General features: G+C 31.3%; 1 protein-coding gene across 2 annotated transcripts; it reads left to right on the top strand.

Annotated features, from left to right (window-relative positions):
* Window positions 8,286-12,374, top strand: LOC109349109 (auxin-responsive protein IAA9-like). Of its 2 annotated transcripts, none has more exons than XM_019589788.1 (7): window positions 8,286-8,496; window positions 9,250-9,682; window positions 9,773-9,930; window positions 10,054-10,280; window positions 10,381-10,522; window positions 11,409-11,470; window positions 12,104-12,374. In XM_019589788.1, the coding sequence occupies exons 2-7, from the start codon at window positions 9,263-9,265 to the stop codon at window positions 12,139-12,141; spliced, it is 1,047 nt and encodes a 348-aa protein (XP_019445333.1). In that variant the 5' UTR covers window positions 8,286-8,496; window positions 9,250-9,262; the 3' UTR covers window positions 12,142-12,374. The 2 variants fall into 2 exon arrangements, with proteins under 2 accessions (XP_019445333.1, XP_019445334.1); XM_019589789.1 differs by having other exon boundaries at window positions 8,286-8,498; window positions 9,251-9,682; window positions 10,054-10,276; window positions 10,377-10,522.

Genomic DNA, 23,257 nt, shown 5'->3' with positions numbered 1-23,257 from the left:
TCAAATTTGGGACCCAGGAGTATTTTCGCTATGGAAAAAAGGTGAAACAAAATACTGAATTGAATCATGTGCAAGTTGCAGTTAATTGATCAACTCAACTACCACGCATGTAACTTTAAGGTTAAAAGGACACTGCTATATATTGGAAAGTAAGCAAACTTTGCCAACATCATAATTAATGAATTAAAACAGGAAAACATATCTTCTCATGATATCCATAAACTAAAACAAGAAAACATATCTTCTCATGATATCAACTTTTAAGATAAAGATTATCTTTTCTATTTCTTAAAAGATGTTGTTATGACCAACATTTTTATTAAATTAATTCGATTATGGAGCTTTAACTTACTGCAAGTAAAAGTTAGTTACTTGTGAGTAGGTAAATAGTCACTATTTACAATTCACCCAAAACAATGCAACCCTCACACGAGAATACATATATTATGTCTCCAATTTTGTCTCAATCATGTCTCTATTTAATTAGATTGTGACATATATCTATAAAATTTGCTGTGTGAGAAACATATATATTAATTTTTATTAAGTTTCAAAATTTAATTGGAACGATACATGAGTAAAGACATGATTTTCATTCCTCCCATGAGAGCTTCGTTTTATTGGACCCCATAACAGGTTTTTCAAACTAGAGATCTTGGCATGATTTTGTCAGTGGAGATGGACGTTTCTGTCATCTTCTAAAAGAAATATGGTTGCAACTATGTTAGTTACTTGTTTTATAAGCTTTCTTTTCTCTTGTATAAGTAAGTCATATTGGCTCACTTCTAATTCAATCAATTCAATTCATTCAATAAGAATATTATCAATATTTGTTTCTCCTTCTTCTTTCTTGGGGCTTCTTTAAGCTTTCTTTTATACACTTCTTGATTCATCAAGAAACTTTCTTTTCATGACTCTTATCACATTTTAACATGGTATCAGAGCATAATTATTTGATTGCTTCCGCTTATGCTTTCATCATTCCAAGATTCAACATTTATCATCATTCATCATTAATTTATCATATACAAGATTAAATCTTTTTCTTATTATTCATCATTTACCCATATTTCTTATTCATCATAGAAGCATCTCATTAGGATAAAGATTCTGATCCGTTCTCTCTCTTTCATCATCAATGGTTGGTTCGCTTCTGTCCATGATGGTTAAGCTCGAATATAACTTCTATCATTGATGGTTAAGCATTGGATGGGTAGCTTCTGTCCATAGTAGTTAAACAAATATATAGTTTCTGCTATGGATGGTTAAGCGTTTGATGATATAGCTTCTGTCATTAGTGGTTAAGCGTTGTTATTACTTCAAATCAAGCTTCAAAGCAATTCCAAGCTGGAGAGTAAAAAATTTCACTCACCAGCTTGAGGGGATATTAAAGATATATGATAAGTTATTTTGGAAGATGATAGTTGGTTAGAAAGTTAGGAATTAGCAAATTAGGTTTATCTTACTTACTTGCTTTACAAGCTTTCTTTTCTCTTGTATAAATAAGTCATATTGGCTCACTTCTAATTCAATCAATTCAATTAGAATATTATCAATCTTTGTTTCTCATTCCTCTTTCTTTAAGCTTCTTTAAGCTTTCTTTTATACACTTCTTGATTCATCAAGAAGCTTTCTTTTCATGGCTCTTACCACATTTTAATACGTTGCAACTAAATTTTTGTGAACAAAACATAATAACTCTCATCTTGTTTAATCTATTGGTCTATGAAATAGATTTCGGAAACTTAAAGTCAAATGAGACTATATAATTCTTTTATAGAAAAAGTTCGATGAATTTGATTTGTTTTAATTATAAAGGTTAGGAGAGAAGAATCATCACTAATTGTAGACTGTCCTCCCTACCTCTACAAATGGAACAAATAATATTAATGATTGATATCATGCCTAAGCTCAAATTAGGAAAGAAAGACATGTTCCCTATTGTTACTTTTTCCCTTACCTTAATGTGATTATGTGATTCATTTACAAAGATTACATATTTAATTATTTTATGTTTACTATAAAAAATGGCAAGATAAAATAAATAATATTTATTGTGATTCGTCTTTTCCACTTATAGAGATGGAAGAAACAATAATATTTAAGTGTTTAGTATTTTTGATACTATCAATTGTAACCTAACCTTATGGATAAAGAATTAATATCTTTTGGGATGTGTGATTGTTCATTCTAACAAATGTTGCTTCCAGAAATTGAGCTCTTGACCTTTTGATGTGAAGTCCTACATTGGATATGCAGGAAGGAGTGAAAGAGTTTATAAGAAGGAAAAGCCCATGGAACTAATGACTTAAGGTTTTGGTTCGAGGCATGGTGTCTCACTTGTAACTTTTCACTCTTCCCATACCCATGTAACAATGGAACTCCCTGGTGGTTAGAGGCTCTCCGGTCGCAGTCTGGTCCAACAAGTGGTATCTGAGTTGATGGTTCGGCTGGGACATGGTAGACTTAAGGAGGAGCAGACCGGAAAGTGTGTGGTACTCACACTTGATGGGAGATTGTTAGATTTATTCAAGTGTGAAGTCTCACATTGGATATGCAAGGAAGAGTGAAAGAGTCTATAAGTAGGAAAAACTCATTGAACTAATGCCTTAAGGTTTTGGTTCAAGACGTGGTGTCTCACTTGTGACTATTCACTCTTCTCATACCAATGTAACAATGGAACTCCCTGGTGGTTGGAGGCTCCCCGGTCGCAGTCTGATCCAACAAGTGGTATCAATCGGGAGGAAAGACCTTGGTTCAAGACGTTGTGTCTCACTTGTGACTCTTCCCATACCCGTGAAATGGAACTCCCTGATAGTTGGAGACTCACCGGTTGCAATCTGTTCCAATACATCACTACACCAATAGCTTATTGATTTTGAGCATATAGTATCACCTAGCTTAAGATATGCATTTTTCAATTAGATTAGAATCATAACAAATTTAATTTAAAATCTTCATGGCTATAAAAAAGGACACATGTTAGTTTCATGTGACTAGATTGTGTCATTAAAATAATGTTCAGCCTATATTCATTGAAACGGGCTTTTGTGTTGGGTTTGGGCTATCCCAACGCAGCTTTCTGCTGGCAAGAGTCAAAGAACAGACAACGTGAATCAAACTAAGTCCAGTATAGACTAATAGACAATAAGCGTAAAATGTCTTTTGTCATGATAGAAGATGGAGACTTGAGTCCTAAATGAAGAGAGTTTGGTGAAGTAAAATAGTAAACACATTCCCCTGACCAAGCAACTAATTACAGTGATCACATATTCACATGTTTGTCAAAGTTGAACATTGCTCTAGGTAGTGGTGGATGGGGAGAGGTAACAGAAAATATATTATTATGGTTAAAGTTTTGTATAATAAATTATTAGATAATATAAAAATTGACATAATCTCATTAAAATAACTTGATTTAAAGCATTGAGAATTGAATTAAAAATAATTGAAGAAGAAAAGTGATTAAGAGTATGTCTGAAAAGTAGATTGTAAATGTCTAATAAAATTTCAAAAAATAATTTTTTTTGGAATAAGGTGAAAATATATATTTAATTGATGAAGTTATTTTACATTGTCACATGTATTAATCCCATTGCTTTCCCATCTCTCACGTGTCTGACACGTGCCCTTCTCCTCCATCTCTTCTCATACTCAGTCAATAACTCCTACCCTTTTCATTTCCTTTTCACCCTTTCGAGTTTCAACTTTAACTCGGTCCAAGCAACGTTCCCTACTTGCACCATATCAGACACCATGCAATTCCGGCATCACGTTAGTGGTAGAATAGAATCAACAAAATCCAAACGAAGTTGGTAGCTTTGGAAAGCTGGCTTCTCAAAAAATAACTTTTTACGTCCGTAAGAGCTTTCTAATTTATGCTCTTCAAAATTTTACTAAATTAAATTAATAACTTTAAACTTAATAAGTTTAAAAGTTGACAAGATTTCGTATGCTACTTATAATTTCAAATTGTCGAATACATGAAGTAACTCGACCTCAAACCGCAATATTAAATGTTATGTGATTACATCAGATAACATTTGAATTGCACTAAATATTATTAAATTCGAAAACATTTTTAATAACAAAAAATATATCATAACAACTGCGATCTATTAACAAAAACCACTTATGCTATATGTAAATATTTTCAGGCCTAACAAAAATGGACAATAGTATTATAACTTTAAATTTATTTATTAGAATTAGTTAATTATCTGATTATAATCTTCTACCCATCTTCACAATATAACCTCAGCTATAAATTAGTTTTATACCACATGCCACGTTACGATTATTACAAATTAATTATCTCAATCAACAAACGAGATTGAAAATAAGAAAAAAGATATCGGCAAAAGCGGAGAGCTACCGGCATTGGGTCCCCATGTCATAGCACATACCCGCAAAACCTGTGGCTCCGGGACAAAGCCAATCTTCATTTATTTTATCTTTCTACCGTTGGAACATGTTATCATATTTTATATTGCGTGATAGTGTCAATTTATAAAACAATTTTTCAAATACAATTTTATGGCCAATTATAAAAAAATGATATATGAAATGATGGAAAAGTGTGGACTTTGAAAACAAATTTACTCTAAAAAAAGGAAATGGGTAATAAAATAATAATGGAAGAGGAAGATGCAAGTGGAGGAGGTTACCTGTCTCGCTCACCACCCGGCAAACCCATTTGAATTGCTGCTTTCTTGTCTCCCACAATCCATGTTTTCCTCTGTCTATATGCTTTCCATTACAACCTTTTTCCTACCTCACCCCTGCACTCTATTAATTTTTCTTTAATAATGTTTGACCCCTTATAATCATGACCTGACTCAAGAATTAAATACCACTCTGCAGGGATGATTAATGTCTTGTAATTATTATTCTTCCATCCATTAAATAATGTGCTTAGATGAGTAATCATTACTTTATTTATTTTAATGGGTGCTGCTAAGACTTTCATCGCTAATAAAAAAAAAAGCCAATACAAAATACATCAGGAAATTCACTTACTTTTGAAAATAAGTTTTTTATACTTATTTTCCATCCTAGTCATTAATTTTATGAACATTTAATGGTTTAGATCTATTCACTAATTCAAATCATTAGATTTCCTTAAAATTGATGACTATAATATGAAATAAGTTTAAAAAACTTACTCTTTGAGGAAGTTGATCCTCCCAAAATATAGTATATAAAGTTCCCTCATAAAACTTGTATTTTTAAGGATTTAATATCTATACACTCAGTGTAAGAGTTTTTTACACTGTCAGTATATTATTCATCATTGATTTGTTAACCACCATTGACTCTCAAACAAAAGTAAAACAAATAAATGATGAATGATGTGCAGGGTAAAAAATTTAATTTTTTTAACATTATTTAACTACTATGCAGCCGGATAGTAAAAGCGGATTATAGGTTACTTTTTATGTAGCAAATTCTTTCTTTTTGGAGTATCCATTAATACATGGAAAGACTAATATTTCAATCGAGATACAACTTGAGTAAAGACTTTGTCCATAACATTTTTTTTGGGTGCTTCCAGAACATTTTTATATGCACACAAATTGTAAGTTCTAATACAAGACTAAAGTAATTAATGTTTTTAAAGATGCCAGCCTAAACTAATTAATGCTAAATCTTCAAATCTTAATTTAGTGTTTTTTAAAGATAGCTTAATTAGAATGCACGGTATATATGATGCATGTTCCTATCATTAATGGAAATGATGCTATTCTGAATATTTTTTCTTGTCCTGTTGGATGGAACTTTTCACAGTATAATATTCCCAATCCAACACCATCAATTTTACCTTATACTATATTGCTGAAGTATTTGGTAATGTGACTCATGGCCCTTGAATTCAATAGCATTTAAATTTATAATAACAGTACATTTTTTACTTGCCATCGTTGACTTGTAGTTGTAGAGTAATACAGAGAGCGAAAGAGAGAAGTGAAGAAGGGAGAATATTAATGTGCTATGATCCTTCCCGCAGTAATCATTCATGTCAGTGAAACGGTCTGCTAGGCCTTTACCTGCATGCGGGGACCGACTCAAAAATTTTAAGCTACTAATGAGGTAGCAACACCTACATAATCTATAAAATTAAATATATATTTCATACTATCTTCAACTTTTTTTTATTATCAAATGTATCATACCTTTTTATAACGAATTAATTCATTTTAGAGTGTTTTTCACAAATAATGTTATTCTTATAAATCGAACATTTGATATTTCAATCGTTCTCAAAATGTAATAAGATCTTTCACCACTAAATCAACATTTCTTAGTTCTGACCTTAATAATGAGATATGAGAATAACAAATTAATTTAATTAACTAATTCTGATAATAATAAAATCTCAATCTATAATTGTTCTTTCATAATATGTATACTTGTCACCCACATGCAAAAGTTTACAAGATTCTTGAAATGTAAATCATTTAACTTGAAGGTGAAATAAAAGAGATGCTAAAGATAAGACATGTTTTAGTGAAAAATTGGTCTAAAATAAAGAGAAATCCCATATCTTCACTCTCAGGTGAGAGATACGGATGAATGTATCGATGTTCATATAATAACTCTGTACTAGTCACTAGTAATATCAAAGTTAAGTTTATAAACAAAAAAACATAGACATATTGACATATTATATATTGTAGATTGTTTTGTTATAAAATTTGTGGGGCATATGCCCTGGTTGGCAGTTGGCACCCTCCACAACAAGATAAGTAGAAATAATGAGAGTCCTTTTGCATTGGAGGGTAGTAGATCCTGAATTCACTCTAATGTGTTGGTGTTTTTTATTGTATAACTCTTTTCCCTGTGCCAGCATCCTGCACCCAACAAATATCATCTGCCATCAATCATCATCATATTTTCAGCAGAAAAACAAGGACTTCAAACTAATTATAAAATTCTGTCTTATTTCAACCATCTAAAATTAATATTCTTATAGATAGTTAAAAAACTTATCAAATATAAATATCATGAATCCCGAAAATAATTAGTTTCTTACCTAAAAAGAGGAAAAAATATTCTTGATAGTACAAAAAATATTCTTGATAGTACAAGAAATATAAATGTACAAACAAATCTACTCCAATACTCTTGTCAACCATTACTAATGTTTTCTAATTATAAAATCAAATTTTAAATTTATGTATTAATGTTAATTACTAATTATAATAACGCCGACCTCCATTTCTACTTTTTGGTATTAAACATGTAGTTATATATTTTATTTTGACAAATTATAATATATATTTTTAAATTGAATGTATTTTATAATGTAATTTTTATTGAATATATTTTATATTATATTTTTTGTCTTTATTTTGATGGCCTAATTAAGGTAAGAGAGTATTAATATATTGGTAGTAATTATATATGATTATATGATATTTTATAGAAATTAAAAATTGTTAAAAGCAAAATAGGAAAACAAAAATTATACTAAATTAATAATTACATAATATTTTTCCTTTATATATAGTATAAATATAAATATAGATATTATCATCAAAAAGTTTCATACACTACTAAACAATTAAATTATGGTGTCTCTCAAAAGTACCACGAACTAATGTCATTTTGCTCTCTTTTCTTGCAATAAGACATTTTTATTAAGTTATATAATTAACCAAAATAGTTGTTTTTAATATTTTAAAGTTACAACATTATCCTCATTTAACGTTTCTTATTAATTAAACAAAAAAGTAGAGTTATCAAAACTTTTAATAAAAGTAAGTGAAAAAAAAAACAAATAAAACCACATAAAATGTTAATAATAAGAATCATCAAAACCATCTTAATGATGATTTACGATATAGACCATAGGTCAATCATACAGCACATTATGATATAGGTATTTTTTTTTGTTATGTAAGAGTATTTAGATTAAGTTCCTAGGAAAATATTTTATTTTTAAACTTAATCTAATCCAAGAAAGTTATTATTTTTCTTGAGGTTCTTGTTTAGAAGAATCTCAATTCATGAATGAAAACAAAATTAGGAACATTTGATGAATTTATATTTTAGTGGCCCAAATCATAAGCAAATGTTTTTGAAGTTTATTGAAATTTCATCATAACACCCGTTAACAAGATATTTATTTTCCTGTCCCTTGTTGAGAAAAAAGAGAAAATGAACGGTTTCGATTTCTCCATCAGCATCCATCGCAACCGTCCAACGAGATTCCACGGTCCAAATTCCCCTCATTACATTTCCCATTTTTTGCCACTGTTTATTGCGTCATATTATTATTTTCGGAAAAAGAGGTTTGTTCACAAGAGTTTCTCATTTTTTTTCCCTTTCAGCTTTAATCGAAGGACCTTAAACTTGCGCTCTCTCACTGTTTTCCTTTCTGCTTCATTCTCTTCTTATGTCTTGCATTTTCCTCTTCAAACAAGAAGAAAAACTTCTCTCAAAACGATAACCGTTTGTTCTTCTCCGTGTCTGATCTACCAAACCTTGTTTCTTTGGTGCGTTCTTCATATCTTCTTCTCATACTTTTAATTCCTAACTGCTCCTCTTCTTCATTTTTTTTTATATTTTCTGTTCTGCTTTTCTTTTCTTGGCACTTTAAGCTGGAATGTGTTCTTTTTGTTTTCTATTTTGATTTTTTTGAGTAATATTTCAGTGTTGGTGCGGATCTATTGTGCTGCTGCAACGTTTTCTATTTTCATGCTCTTATAAACAGACAGAAATAAAGAAAAGAAGAGCGCTTAATATTATGATAAATTGATTCTTTGTGAAAATAATTCATAATCTATGTTCTATTCATAGTTACATCTTACACTGTACCGGTTTTCATTTTTGCATTATTATCAAGATTTCCTAAATGACGAAATCGGTAGTGGTATGCGGAATTCGTTACTAGGTTAAACCAAGAACATGTAACTATAGTTCTATTTCTGGAATCTTTATATATGTTTGCATTTATTTTAACTCTGCGACTGCTTCTTGATCATGGTGCATTGCACGTTTGGTTTTCTTTAAAATTTCGGGGGCAAAGTAACAGTTCTTTTAGCAAGATTTTTATTATTCTAATTCAAATACACTAAGATAACACACGCACGCACTATTTTATGATTTTTTGTTGATTAAATTGCTTCTAATTGCGTTATTATTGTGATTAATCTTTTTATTACTTGCCAACTTCTTATTTGTGGTCATACAACAAACACTTTTTTCATTTTGATTAAGTGCATTGTGTTTTTTTTTGTTTTTGCAGTTTGTGCGTGTGATGTCTCCACCACTGCTGGTTACGGAGGAGGAAGGGCAGAGCAAAGTCTTGTCGGCAGCATCTGCATCTTTGCAATCCTTAGACTCTTTCTCCCAAGATGGGATTGAATTGAAGGAAATAAATTATTTAGGACTGTCTGATTGCTCATCAGTGGACAGTTGTAGCCCTACTGTCCTAATCTTCTCTGATGAGAAAAAGGGGAACCTGAATTTGAAGGCCACAGAGTTGAGTCTGGGTCTTCCTGGATCGCAATCTCCCGAATGGAACACGGATCTTTACTCTTTAAGCTCAGCAAAACTTGATAAAAAGCTACTGTTCCCTTTGCTTCCTATGAAAGATGAAATCTGCTTGGCATCCCGGAAGACTGTGGTTTCAGGCAACAAAAGAGGCTTTGCCGACACCTTGGATGGGTTCCCTCAGGTTAAGGTTTCTCCATGTTATGATAAATTAAGTGGGTATTTCTTGCTGCTTTTGATTTTTGAGTCTGATTCCAAACAATAATGGATGCAGGGAAAGTTTACTGGCAATACAGGGATGGGTCTAATGCTGTCGCCTAGATCTTCTGGAGCTCAGCCAACCACAGTGAAAGAAATTCAAAGCAATGTGTTACAAGAACGGCATTGTGCAGCTAATGGTGCTTCTATTAGTGGCAGTGCTCCCGCTCCTAAGTAGTAAAACTTATCAGACCAATTATCATTAATTTTAATGACATGCTTGGGCTAAGACCTTATATGGGATTTTTTCCATTTATTTCTAGTTATGCTAACAGAGTAAGTTCTCATGTATGACAGGGCACAGGTTGTTGGCTGGCCTCCTATCAGATCATTTAGGAAAAACTCAATGGCCACCACTTCAAAGAACAATGATGAAGTTGATGGAAAACCATGTCCTGCCACTCTCTTTGTGAAGGTCAGCATGGATGGTGCCCCTTATCTTAGGAAGGTAGATCTCAATAATTATACAACATACCAGGAACTATCTTCCGCCCTTGAGAAGATGTTCAGCTGTTTTACCCTTGGTGAGCTGTTGCAATTCTGATGTATTTTAACAGTATTTAAATTAATCTGTGGTTGCTTTATTCTTATTCTGAAATGTGCTTTCCTTGTGTACAATATTAGGCCAGTGTGGTTCCCATGGAACTCCAGGAAAAGAGATGTTGAGTGAGAGCAAGCTGAGGGACCTTCTGGATGGTTCAGAATATGTGGTCACTTATGAAGATAAAGATGGAGACTGGATGCTTGTAGGGGATGTACCATGGGAGTAAGTTGTTATTAGAACTCTCTATTTTCTTTGCTCATCTTGTTGCCCCATTATATTTTTATGTAATAGTAAGTGTTAGTAAATATGTTTTTTTGTGAGGCAATTGAGCGAGGAGCTTTAGCATTGTATAATCTGAAAGTCATAATCATTATTTATTCCTTAAACTCCAGGTCATACTATGTTCTTTGAGCGAGGAGCTTTAGCATTGTATGTTCAGCTGTTTTTGTTCCTTAAACTCCAGGTCTAATGATCAAATATACCCTTGTCCAACCCATACATCAATTATACTGATATCGAGTTTATTCTCAAAGTCTCAGTGTCTCACTTGAAAATCCACATGGATCTTGTTTTATTAGTAACTAAATTGTGCTACAAAATTATTGATGACTGCACATTTGGATTATTTTCTCTTTCTCCAAACTAATTCATCTACTTTGAAAATCAAAGGGGATTTCATAATGTTATGGATACAAACCGAGTTGTAATTGGGATAAAGTAGAAGCTAGTTTGCATGCAAGATTTGCAGTGGAAAGGGTTGCACAACAACAAATAATTGGTGTTAAACAACTATTGATTTGTGCAAAACAAATTTCAAATGCAAGATACTTTGTGCATGCTATATGATGCTCAATGGTATCAGTATATCAGATGAAGAACTTGATCATAGCTAATAGTCTGCTGCTGAATAGGATTTTAATTATAATTTAGATATCTTTCCTATTGACATGTCTTAATGTGCTAGTTTACGAAGGCATAAGTTTTGGTGCAAATAACAGTTTCTGTTTGTACTGAGATATTGGATTGGATAACTGATGGGATGAAATTTGCACTTCACTCTAGTTTGCATCCTTGGCATTTCTCAATTGCAATTTTACTTGTGTTGCAGTATGTTCATTGACACTTGCAAAAGGCTGAAAATCATGAAGGGTTCTGATGCAATTGGCTTAGGTATGTATAGTTTGTGATGGTTCATTTTACAGTGACTATACCTAATGCAGAAGACAATCACATGGATGGATTCAGACCTGCTTTAGTTGCCATGTCTAAGGACTAGCAACCTGCAGTAAATTCTGGTCTTGAATTCTTGATGTGTTCTAATATCACTGGATTTAGACATGTTATGTGCTATGTTGTGGAAGATTAAAAATTATTTGGGAGTATTAATCTAAGACCGGGTAAAAGAACTCATTGTGCTGTTTCAATTGCAGTTTTATTTTGTTGATGGATTTTTTGTGTCTAGGTTTCTAGTGGATCAATTATTAATACTAGATACTATATACTGCAAGTTATTATATACTGAATTGATAGGTGCAGCTTTTAAGGAAGATGTATTTGGAAACAGTACTAAATTGCTTTAAGTTTTCCACTGAAAAGGTGCATCTTAGGAGTTGGATCATCTTGGTTATAACTTGCAACTATTGAAGATCCAAACAACTCTATTATAACCATGACTGAAATACCGCTCCATGTAGTGGCTAATGTGAATTCAAAATATTAACCATTGTAATAATGACATGCACCTTGGAATTACTCAAACTATTGTGCCTTACTTTTCTCATGTAGATTTTCTTTCCTCTGCAGCTCCCAGGGCCATGGAAAAGTCCAAAAGCAGGAGTTAGACAGCATCAGGGACTGATGACTGCTATTTGTCTATGAAGTTTTACCTGGTTTTGGTGGTTAAAGCACAATTCAAATATTATCTATGTTTTTAAGTTCCTTCTCTTGATCTGTCTGTTATGTGTTATTATTACTATAATATTTTATGAAACTACGTTGAACTATTTGCTATGTGTGGAGTCTGTAACCATTACATGTTTGGATGAAATTTAACGTCTGATTGTCTATCACTGCCAACAGTTCCTGTGTTTTATTTTCTCCCCAAATAGTAAGGGGACTGCGCTTTTGCCAGATTTGGGCATAGAATTGGAGCTCAGACTGAACCTTTGGCGGGACTAGGAAATATCACTTATCCATGAGTTTTTTTTTTCCATTTTAGGGTGTGTATACGAGTTAGGTTTTGGAGGCTATGAAGAGAAATGAAAGATTTCAGAATCAACCTTCCCCTTTCTTTTATTACCTTTAAAAAATCAAGCCGCAAACACACTCATGGTCTTCAAGAGTATTATTCCATGCCCTCTCCCTTTGAATTGAATTATTCATTCGGTGGGAATGAGTTGAGTTCAATAAAAACTAGAAATTCTTGTGTGCTTTCTTTCATCAATAATAATTGTAAAACCTCACATACCATTAAAAAAATATGTTAAGGTTTGAATAAATCTTTTGTTATGGGAAGCATTTGAGATTTTCTCAATGAGAAATTTAATACGAATTACTTGGGCGATTCATTGTTTATCAAGTTCTGCGCGTATTTCGATTTTGCAAAAAAATGGCTACTTATGGTTTTAAGGTTGGCATTTTTTACTTGGTTAAAATAGTTGGCAGTAAGGAAAGCTTAACATTTATCAAGTCTTTTTTAGCTTTAGGATCCAAATCTCATCATATAACTACACCTCATTGATAAGGAAATACTTAGCTACTATAACAGATGTTAGTGGATGGCCCTCAGCTTTGTGCCCTGTTAAGTTCAAAGATGATAGAGATTTTAATACATGGGATGAAATGAGAGGAAAAAATATAAGTGAAATAACATTTATTTTTCCTCCCCTTATCTGGTTGGCAAGGGAAAGAAAATTCAGCATCATAATCATTTTTTTCTCCACTCCAAAATTTTTTGCAGGGGGGTTTAACTGTTTTATTTTTCCTCCAAATCTCTTAATAAAACATGTGATTGTTATTAAAACCAGACCATATCCAATCAAATACATTGTAGAAGCTATAGTCATGGCAAACGGCCAGATGCCAGTATTTTCACATCTTCAAACATTTACATAAATCAACATAATATCAAAATATGAAAATCACAGGGATGTCAATTGACTCAATTAAGGTATATAGCAAATTCAATACATTATAAGTAACATTATAAGTAACATAGAGTGTGGCTTGGATTTGGCGCACTACAATCGTTAAGGTTATATATATAAACTTGATTCTGACTGTACTGTTTAACTTTATGGTTGTCAGTTGCAGACTTTATTATTATTAGTGATGCATGATGGATTTGAAACTTCGAGTTGTTCCCAGGTTAGTGCAGCATCAATTGATTATTAACAAAAAAAATAGCACTTATAAAAGTATACTAATGGTGGTTTGTCATTTCTTTAATATTCTATGGTTTATAATGTTCCATTTGAACTTAGCCGTGTAATGATAAGTGGCAATATGATTATGTTCCATCTGAAGGAAACACAACGTTTACCCTAATTTTGCTTTTGACACTAGTGCTTATAGCTTTTTAACATATATCTATATTCTAGCATAGATTTAGTTTCATTTTCACCAAATGTCTCTCTTGAGATAATTTTTCAGCAATTTAATCAATAGATGCATTTATCTATTTCGTCATTCAATTATAAAAGTAGAGTTTTCAAACATTGTCTTCATTAGTCAATTGCATTCATTGTATTGTTGAATTTTCAGTATTGATTAGAAGTTAAAACTGGATGCCCCCCGTTTTGCCTCTTTATTTTTTGGGAAAGGGGAGGGAGACTTTGGAAGAGTTTTAATAATCCAAATCCAGAATCTTCAAAGAAAAGTAAGATATAATTCAGAATCTTAAAAGAAAAAGTAGTAGTGTTGGTAGTACTAATCGTAATCATTACCTAATTAGTGGAGAAAAGCTATACTGGACATATTGGATGCTAGTAATTAGATTCATTGGATTTAGAGTTGAGTGTCACTTGTTGTTTGGAATATTTGATGTAATAATATAATATAAAGTATCTGCATTTGAAATTGTTATAAGAATTTTATTATCGCTTTAAATTGATATTTTAATGATGTAGAATACATCATTGGTCGAGTCTAATAAGCAGGGTGTCTATATTCCAGTTAACTGTCTTTAAAATTTTGGGTTGTATGAAGAATATAATAAAGTTCTGTTAATTAAATGGTCACATTTTCAACTCAGATGTTTGTCCTTGCAATAATTTTCCCCATTATATGTAGTTCACTTGGTGCAGTTTGAAGATGCTTGAGATTGAAAATCAGTATATCTGTATTGTAAAAACATTTAATAGATATGGAACTCACAAGAAGCTATTAGGTGCAAATGAGAGAGAGCCACACAAAGTGAGTAATTCAGTGGGAATCCATGTTCATATAGCTCTTTTGATTTGAGAAGTTAATAAGGTGGACTTAATGAAGACAAGGTTTTGTTTCTTCTCATTTATTCAGAAGCATCATAATTTAATAGCAGCACTACTTCTAAAAATGATAGTCATGTGTGAATGTTGGAAACAAACTATTTCTAGCTACCAAATCCTCAAATGCAAATAAAGGAATGAGTACTATTGTGCTAAGTATCACAATGAGGGAAGCTTAAATTGCAAGCATCAAAATGCAAATTATACCTATTTCCACTCTAAACTGAATAATTTGTCTACACAATTAAGCCACAGAAGGAGCAATATAGTGATAATAAAACAATTCAGTAACTGTGATTTCAACCTTTCATTTTCAGGAAAAACTAGAATGATGTATAAGTTTGGAATGGCTGTAGCTGCTCTTCAAATCACTTTCATTTATGTATGTAATTCATCTTTAAATGATAGCCCATTTTATCATGTGCTTCTAATGGCATCAAGATTATGTTGTTGAACTGAAGAGCAATGAAGCAAAAAGAATAAGAAAACTTGTTAGGTTGCTTCATCAATCTCTTTCAATCAAGTTCTAGAATCCTCACCTTGTTTCTTTGTTAAATAAAGAAAGAGAGAGAGAAAACAAAACAATCCTGATCAACATGTGTACTTAGTGATAAAAAATGAAAATGATAGGAATAAGAAGACATTATATTTTTCATGTTCACTTATATTCATATCAAATCGTGAAGAAAGACTACAATCCAAACCACACATAGACATATATCATCACAACATGATCCTACATCCATTTATGTACCCAATTCTGCCACATTGTCCATTGCAACTCCATACACCAACCTAAAGTTAAGTTTCACGTTCTTCAATAATAGCCTACGTGTTTCTTCTGCTACAACACCATATAGAATGGCTTATGTTGCAGGTCAATGTCATTTATGTCTTATACAGTTGTTTGAATAGCATCTGACATGAACATTCTCTACACCAGTTTTTTTTTGTGGTAAAATTTGTTGGAATTAAATAAATTGTGGTACTAGTATATAATGGAATACACAGGACTGAACTTATTTTATGTCATTGAAAAGGATTGGCATAGAAAACTGTAATGCTTATAAATGCTTGAGAGCTACATGAGAGGACCAGATCCAGAGTTTCTGCATGATAATAATTCAATATTTATCTCCTAGTGAATTGGTAAAAGGGTAAAAGGTAGAACTAATTTCATGATTGAATTTTATTCAAAAGTGATGCACAGATAATCTTGTTTTGCTTTTTAACTAGAAAGTATTAGACACACAATTCATTCTGCTCTATATGACATCACTTTGCTCCACTATATGGCATGTGAGATTAATTATAACTGATTGGTGTGGATCTTAGCATTTAGGGGTTGTCAAAGCATGTGCCCAAAATTATGGTGGCCACAATCACCAATATTCACCATTCACCAACCTAAGGAGAACCCTCACATTCTGCTACGTAGTGAACGATAATTGGCAGTACACTAGATTTATGGAACTAATTATCCTATTTCTTTATCCTTTTTGTCCATGTGAAATTAAGTTTTATATATTAATTAAGTGGAAGTATCAATTTAACTATACTAACTATACATTAATGCACATGTACACTAGAAACAAAATAAAAAAGCCAAGAGGAATTAAATATTTATGTTATGTTAATTAGTTTATGTGTCCTCTGCCTTTAGGCATGTCAGGTCAAACAATCTGGTTAAGTCCTATCATTGATGTGTGTCGTTTTTAGAGTCATCTCACATGGCACAACCATGGTGAGAATGATTGGGTACATTCTATCTTTCATTCTTATTAGTGCCAAAATGCATTCAACAAGAAAGTTGTAACTTAATGAGAATGCAAATTAAACAATTTACCACCCCCCACCATTTTATGGAAATGTATAAAATATATAAAGATTTTGTGGAGTAAATTATAATCATGTAGATATCACAATGTTTAATCATGCTACTTACTCTGATATCACAAGAATTTATTCAAATCATGCGAAGCATTCAATGCCATGAGCGGCGTTCAACTTGTATTTTATAAAAATCTTGGTCATCTGAAGAAGCTTAAAGTCTGTGTGGGTCAGCCATATTCATATGGGGCTGTCCAAATTTCATGTGGAAAGGGGGTATAATTTTAACATTAAAAAAGTGCTATTATACTCATATCAAGTCCATGGTGTGCAATTAAATGTAGCAAAAAATAGGATACCCACCTTGGTGCTCTCACTACCACATTACCAACCATGATTAGGGAGCACTATTCAAATCGATTGCATGTGCTATTAGTCCATATTAGGTGCATTGGAATATTGCTTTGAGTTTCTTTAATTTTCTCGGTTTGTAATGTATCATTTATAAATCCTGATATGTGATATGTGATCCTAGTTTGAATATTAACAATAAACTATCCACTTTAAAGTCAAGAGGAAGATGGGGTAGGTTTGGTGGTTACATTGGAAACCTTTGGATTTAATGTTTAGAGTAGCAACATTTTCAATGCTAAATACGTTTAAATATTGAAATAATGTAGTCTACGGTCAATGGTAGATGTATGTGATTGGCGTGTCATGTTGGAGAGGTTAATGAATTATGAATTGATATTATATCATATGTTTCTTAACATTTAAGACATTGGGCTTAGGTATTTGTAGTTACTTATATAAGGAATGCACACCTAACAACATGTCAATTTGCCAATTTAATTATTTACATATCAATTAAATTTCTTAAGTCTTTTCATCTTATGTAACATAAACATTGTATAGATCAACAGACACGAGACTATTTAGCTTAAACAAGGGTTTAGGGAGAGCCGGTGATATTAAGATTTAAGGCAAAGTCTAAAACTATATCTTTTGGGTGACAAAACTAGGCCTTTTTATTTAAAGGTTTTGGTAACTACACTAAGGACTTGGCATAAGTGAGGGACAAGAAAATGAAAATTAATTAATGATGTATGTGTCACATTTCATGATGAGAGGATTTTGAGTACACCATGTAGATAAAATAGTCACATGCTTGCTATTTAATTTTTTACTGAAATTTTTAGTTAAAATTTGGGGCCTGGTGGCTCCATTTGATGCTTGGGCTAACCCTGTAAAGAGTTCAAGTTCGAATTTTTTGTAAAGACAAATTAGTCGACACTCCCTTGGTTTCAGAGATTGGATGGCTTATCTCCAAAAGAAATATGGAGTTTAAGTTCTTATGAAGCATTTCTTACTCATTGCTATAAAATTGAAAAATATCACCTTGAACCATAATCATATAACATGAAGCAATTCACGCTCTGATTTTCAAACTACAACATTATTTCATCTCTACTAATTAACATAATATATAAAATAAGTTTATCTATGAGCTAAAATATTTTTTAATATATTAAATGAAAGAAATATATAAATAAGTTTGAGTAATTAGTTTGGGAGACATTAAATTTAACAATCATTAAAGTCCTGAGCTCGTATTATAAGGTATTAATTTTCTTCCTGGGAAAAATAATCAAATAGGATTTTGGATATCTCAAGATAGCTGACTGTGCTGCTGGTTGATTACCATCAAAGTCGTTCTCACAACATTATGGTGCACTAACTAGGTTTGTGAACCACTTTTTGCTGAATGAGCTTTTGGTCAAAGGCTCAAATCTCTATGGGTATCCACAAATTTTTTTTTTGTTAATTAGTAGATAATAAAGATTCCGATCTATCACATTATTATGGCTTCAAATCAAGATTTCAAGTTAAAGTCATTAACATTTACTCTCCAGCTTGAGGGAGGTTATTGAAAGTTTTTGTTAAGATTATTAGTTATGTTAGTTTTTTGGTTTTCCATGTTAAGCCCTTTCTTCTTTTGATGTATATATAAATCATTGTATTCATCTTTCAGGATATTCAATAAGAAGCATTATTGAATATAACAAAGATTTATTCTTATTGTTCATTTTTTCTTCTTTCTTTCTCCTTCAAACATTTCTTTATTATCTTTCTTGGGTTCTAGAGCATTGTCATGGCTGCTACCTTTCGTAACATGGTATCAGAGTGTAATTATTCAATCGCTTCCGCTTATGCGTTTATCGTTCCAAGATTCAAGAAAGAATCATCATCATGCATCAATCATCAAAGTGAGGAATCTTGCACTATGGCTAAGGATGGTGACGATCATACCGCAAATCAAGGGGTATAGGTGGACTACCTTGTTGAAGTAGTACAACTTCTTTTTTCATACTCTTTAATCACTGTTGTTGACTCCTCAAAACCATCAAGAATTCTCATTATTCTCTCAACCTGCACCACTAATGCTCTGTTCTTCTTCTTTCAAATGCACAGATTCATCACTAATCTTCACCCGAGACCTGGTTGCTTATGTTCAAGGAGGTCTTTTACAATGAAATTCTTCTGATTATGGCTCCATCATTCCAAGATTCAACATTTCTCATCATTCATCATCAATTTATCATATACAATATTACATCATTTGTCCCTCTTTCTTATTCATCATAGAATCATCTCATTATGATCAAGATTCTGATTCGTTCTCTCTCTTTCATCATCAATGGTTGGTTTGCTTTTGTCCATGATGGTTAAGATCAGATATAACTTCTATCATGGATGGTTAAACATTGGATGAATAGCTTCTGTCCATAGTGGTTAAACAAAGATATAGCTTCTACTATGAATGATTAAGCGTTTGATGATATAGCTTTTGCCATGGGTGGTTAAGCGTTATTATTACTTCAAATCAAGCTTTAAATCAATTCCAAGCTGGAGAGTGAAAATTTTCACTCACCAGCTTGAGGGGGATATTAAAGATATATGATAGGTTATTTTGGAAGATGATAGTTGGTTAGAAAGTTAGGAATTAACAAGTTAGGTTTATGTTAGTTACTTGTTTTTACAAGCTTTCTTTTCTTCTTTTCTCTTGTATAAATAAACCATATTGGTTCACTTCTTATTCAATCAATTCAATTCATTCAATGAGAATATTATCAATCTTTGTTTTTCATTGTTCTTTTTTCAAGCTTCTTTTATACACTTCTTGATTCATCAAGAGGCTTTCTTTTCATGACTCTTACCACATTTTAACATTTTATATTAATTCCATTTATTTATCAACCAATTCTTGATATTTTTATTTTTTTTCATGAAATGAAAGTTACATTTACTTATAAAATCTAAATAGTCTGTAATTGGATCAAACTTAAAAGTAGGAAACGTCAGAAAATCTTCACATAGTAACATTTGATTCTTTGCGGCTAAAATTCCATAAATAAACCACTGTTTATTTCAGACAAAGAGCAATTACTTTATAGGATACCATAGGTTTGAGTTTGAAGGGAAAAAACAAAGTACACAAGCATGTGTCTCTTACATCCTTTTTCAATCGCACATAGAAGGGGATGAGCAAATTAAGACGTGTATTGATTGATTGAGAAAATGATGGGAAACAAAAACAATCCCCCTATAACTATAAGCTCCTTGAAAATGATATCTGATCCCTAATCTCTTAAATGCCTAAGATGGCCTACACTGCTACACTGTTGTGCGCATACATTATTCATTTTTTTACTACATAAAACTTAATTTTCCATCTATTACCTGAATTTCACTGCCCATTATTATGCCCACTAATTTTGCATATAATAATAGTGCACTGATGTTGCAATGTTGCCCTACCTCCAAGAAAAATCAATTTTCACTAGTATAGTCAAGTATATCTTTTTTATATTTAGGGGAGTGAGTTTATGTGAAGTACTTGGACGAGCTTGGTTTAATCTGAATTTTTCTTTATCTATAAAGCAAGTGCACACATAGTTTTTGGATGTATATATATATATATAATGTACACTATTACTGTAGACCAAAAATAATAAGAAAAAGTATACCGTTCAATGTTCCATTTTTCCTTAACAAACATAGCATGTACATTCAATTGTATTATGTAGCTTAAACCAAAGAGGGGTTGAATTGAGTATCTAGCAACTTTTATGCAGCTTTAATTAATAAAAGCTAATAAAATTTTCAACTCACAAAGTTATAATGGAAATAGAATTCCAACAATGCAACTCCAATTTTTATACTGGTTCAGCAAGTATCCAGCATCTAGTCCTCAAGTTATGTTCCCAGGAGTTTTACTAGATAACCAAATAAAAAACTCAGCAAGGTAAAGAAGCACTCCTTCACGACTATGAGATACCTCACCTACAAGTTGGAACCTCAAAATCACATAAATGGACCCCTCAACATTTTATAACAATAGGATACATAATGTTTTCTCATAAATGAAAAATGGTCCATCCTCTTAGAATAAAGTGACTAGAAGAGGGTACCATTTGACCAACCAAAGAGAAGTAAGGGTTAATGTAACAATTGATTATTTAGGAATTCCAAAACAGAGAGAAAGAGGTTAGAAAGAGAGTCTGGAGACAGAAAAATATGAGAAAATGAGTAAATATTTTGAATTGTTTTGTATAAAAGAAATAAGGAAAATATAAGAGAAATTTTTTTTGTTTCTCCTTTATTTGATTGGATAGAAAGTAAGTATAGAGAAACATTAATGATAAAAATATGTCTAAAATAAATAAATAAATGAGAAAGAATATTAATTTATGAGTTATAACACATTCATGAATGAACCTTTCCTCTCTCACTTGCTCCTCCTACGTGGACAGAGAATATTTGTAGGTTCAATGAACTTGCTCTTCATTGTAAATCAAAGAAGATAAACTTTCTATTTTTCCCCTTAAGGATTAGGTAACTTTTTAGGAATAACTACCAATGAAGATTAAGCCCTTAAGTGTTTGGTCATTTTTTAGGAACAAGCATCAAGCAAGATTGTTATCTAAAAGTAGAATTCATATCCATAACCTTATCCAAAATCCTTCAGGTAATTGAGTAACTCGCACTTGTACTTAACTTTTGACAACACTGTTTATAATCTTTTGATTGTATATAAACATAGTGTATCTTTTATGGTACAGTGGGAAATAAAAGCAAAAGGCAGATAGAAAAGAAAAGAAGTAAGGCCTAGGGAGCAAAACTTCCACTGAGTCAGGTAACTGAAAAGCTCTCATCCCAACCTGAGGGTACTGCTGAAATTTAAATTAGAGATATTGTTTAATTTAAATATGATGAAGATGAAATGATTAAAATAAAGTTAAGAATATTTTATGTCTGATGATGATGAAAAGAACTTTACAGGGAAAGCTGAGGGCATAGACCTAGCTTTTATGGGCATAATAATTAAGCTAGTCAGCATTTCCTTAAAATGTGTTAAGCACCTGAAAACTTGAGCTAGAGCCCCATGTTGGTGAAATGTCCCTTCATATAAGAATTTTTTTATGACAATCAACAATCATCATTCAACAATTTTAATTGTCCTTCGATTTTTAGATCTGTTTCTTCATGTGTATAAATATAATTATAATTTAATTTGCCATAGGAGAAGATATAAAATTCTAATTATTGGTAAAAATATATGTGGGTAAAAATATTGTTAAATTATATGAAATTTTGATAAGAATAATATTAAATCTACCAGAAATCGGCAAGCCCCGTTTTATTTTCATAATTAATTGGCTTAATTGCATTTTTACTTCTTGTAGTTTCAATTTATTTTGATGATTTTTAATGTTCAACATTTTATTTTATATAATTTTATTATCTCTATTCATCTTCTGTTAGTTAAGTCGCGTAATTTGTTTATGTGGCTAATAAGATGTCAATTGGTATTACATCTGATATGCAATAACGTCTATACTATAATATCAACTAGCAGGGTACCCGTGCACTTGCACGGGTCGCTTATTTGTTTATGCATAATGCAAATATAATATACCTATACTTTATAATATCAATAAATTATGTATTGAAACATTATATTTCTCATTAATATAAGTGCAATATAAACATTGATTTTTGAGTGTATATGTAGAATATTAACAATTATAAATGTGTTTATATAAGCATTTATTTGCTGAAAGTGTGTTATAGAAAATATTTAATTCTTAAATAACTCAATAAATAAAATTCAAATTGTATTGGATAATATCTCACCTCTATATTCTCTATATAAAATTATAAATATAAGGAGTTATTTTTGCATCATATTTTTTGTGATTACGTTTATAAGTATCATATAAAGTCATAAGGATTTTTAGCATATCTCTTAAATGCTTATGTTTTATTTTAGATTAATGTTCATTGTGTATAAATATTTGAATATATTTTTAGCATTCAAATATTGTATAATTAAATGTTATTTATTTGATTATGTTTTAGCTAATAATCATTGTATGAAAATAACTCATAAATTAAAAACACACTAAGTTAGGATATGACATAGATTTTTTATGATAAATTTAATCAAAATAATAAAAAGAGTCTAATAATTGATTTATTATATTACTAATTAAAATACATATATTTTTCATGAATATATATACCATTGTTATCTTTTAATTAAATAATATAATGATAGTAATTAAATACATGTGAC

The sequence above is a fragment of the Lupinus angustifolius genome, chromosome LG06 (genome assembly GCF_001865875.1).
Source record: "Lupinus angustifolius cultivar Tanjil chromosome LG06, LupAngTanjil_v1.0, whole genome shotgun sequence".
NCBI lineage: Eukaryota > Viridiplantae > Streptophyta > Magnoliopsida > Fabales > Fabaceae > Lupinus > Lupinus angustifolius.
The sequence above is the reverse complement of the archived record's forward strand: the minus strand, read 5'-3'. Positions and strand labels throughout refer to the sequence as shown.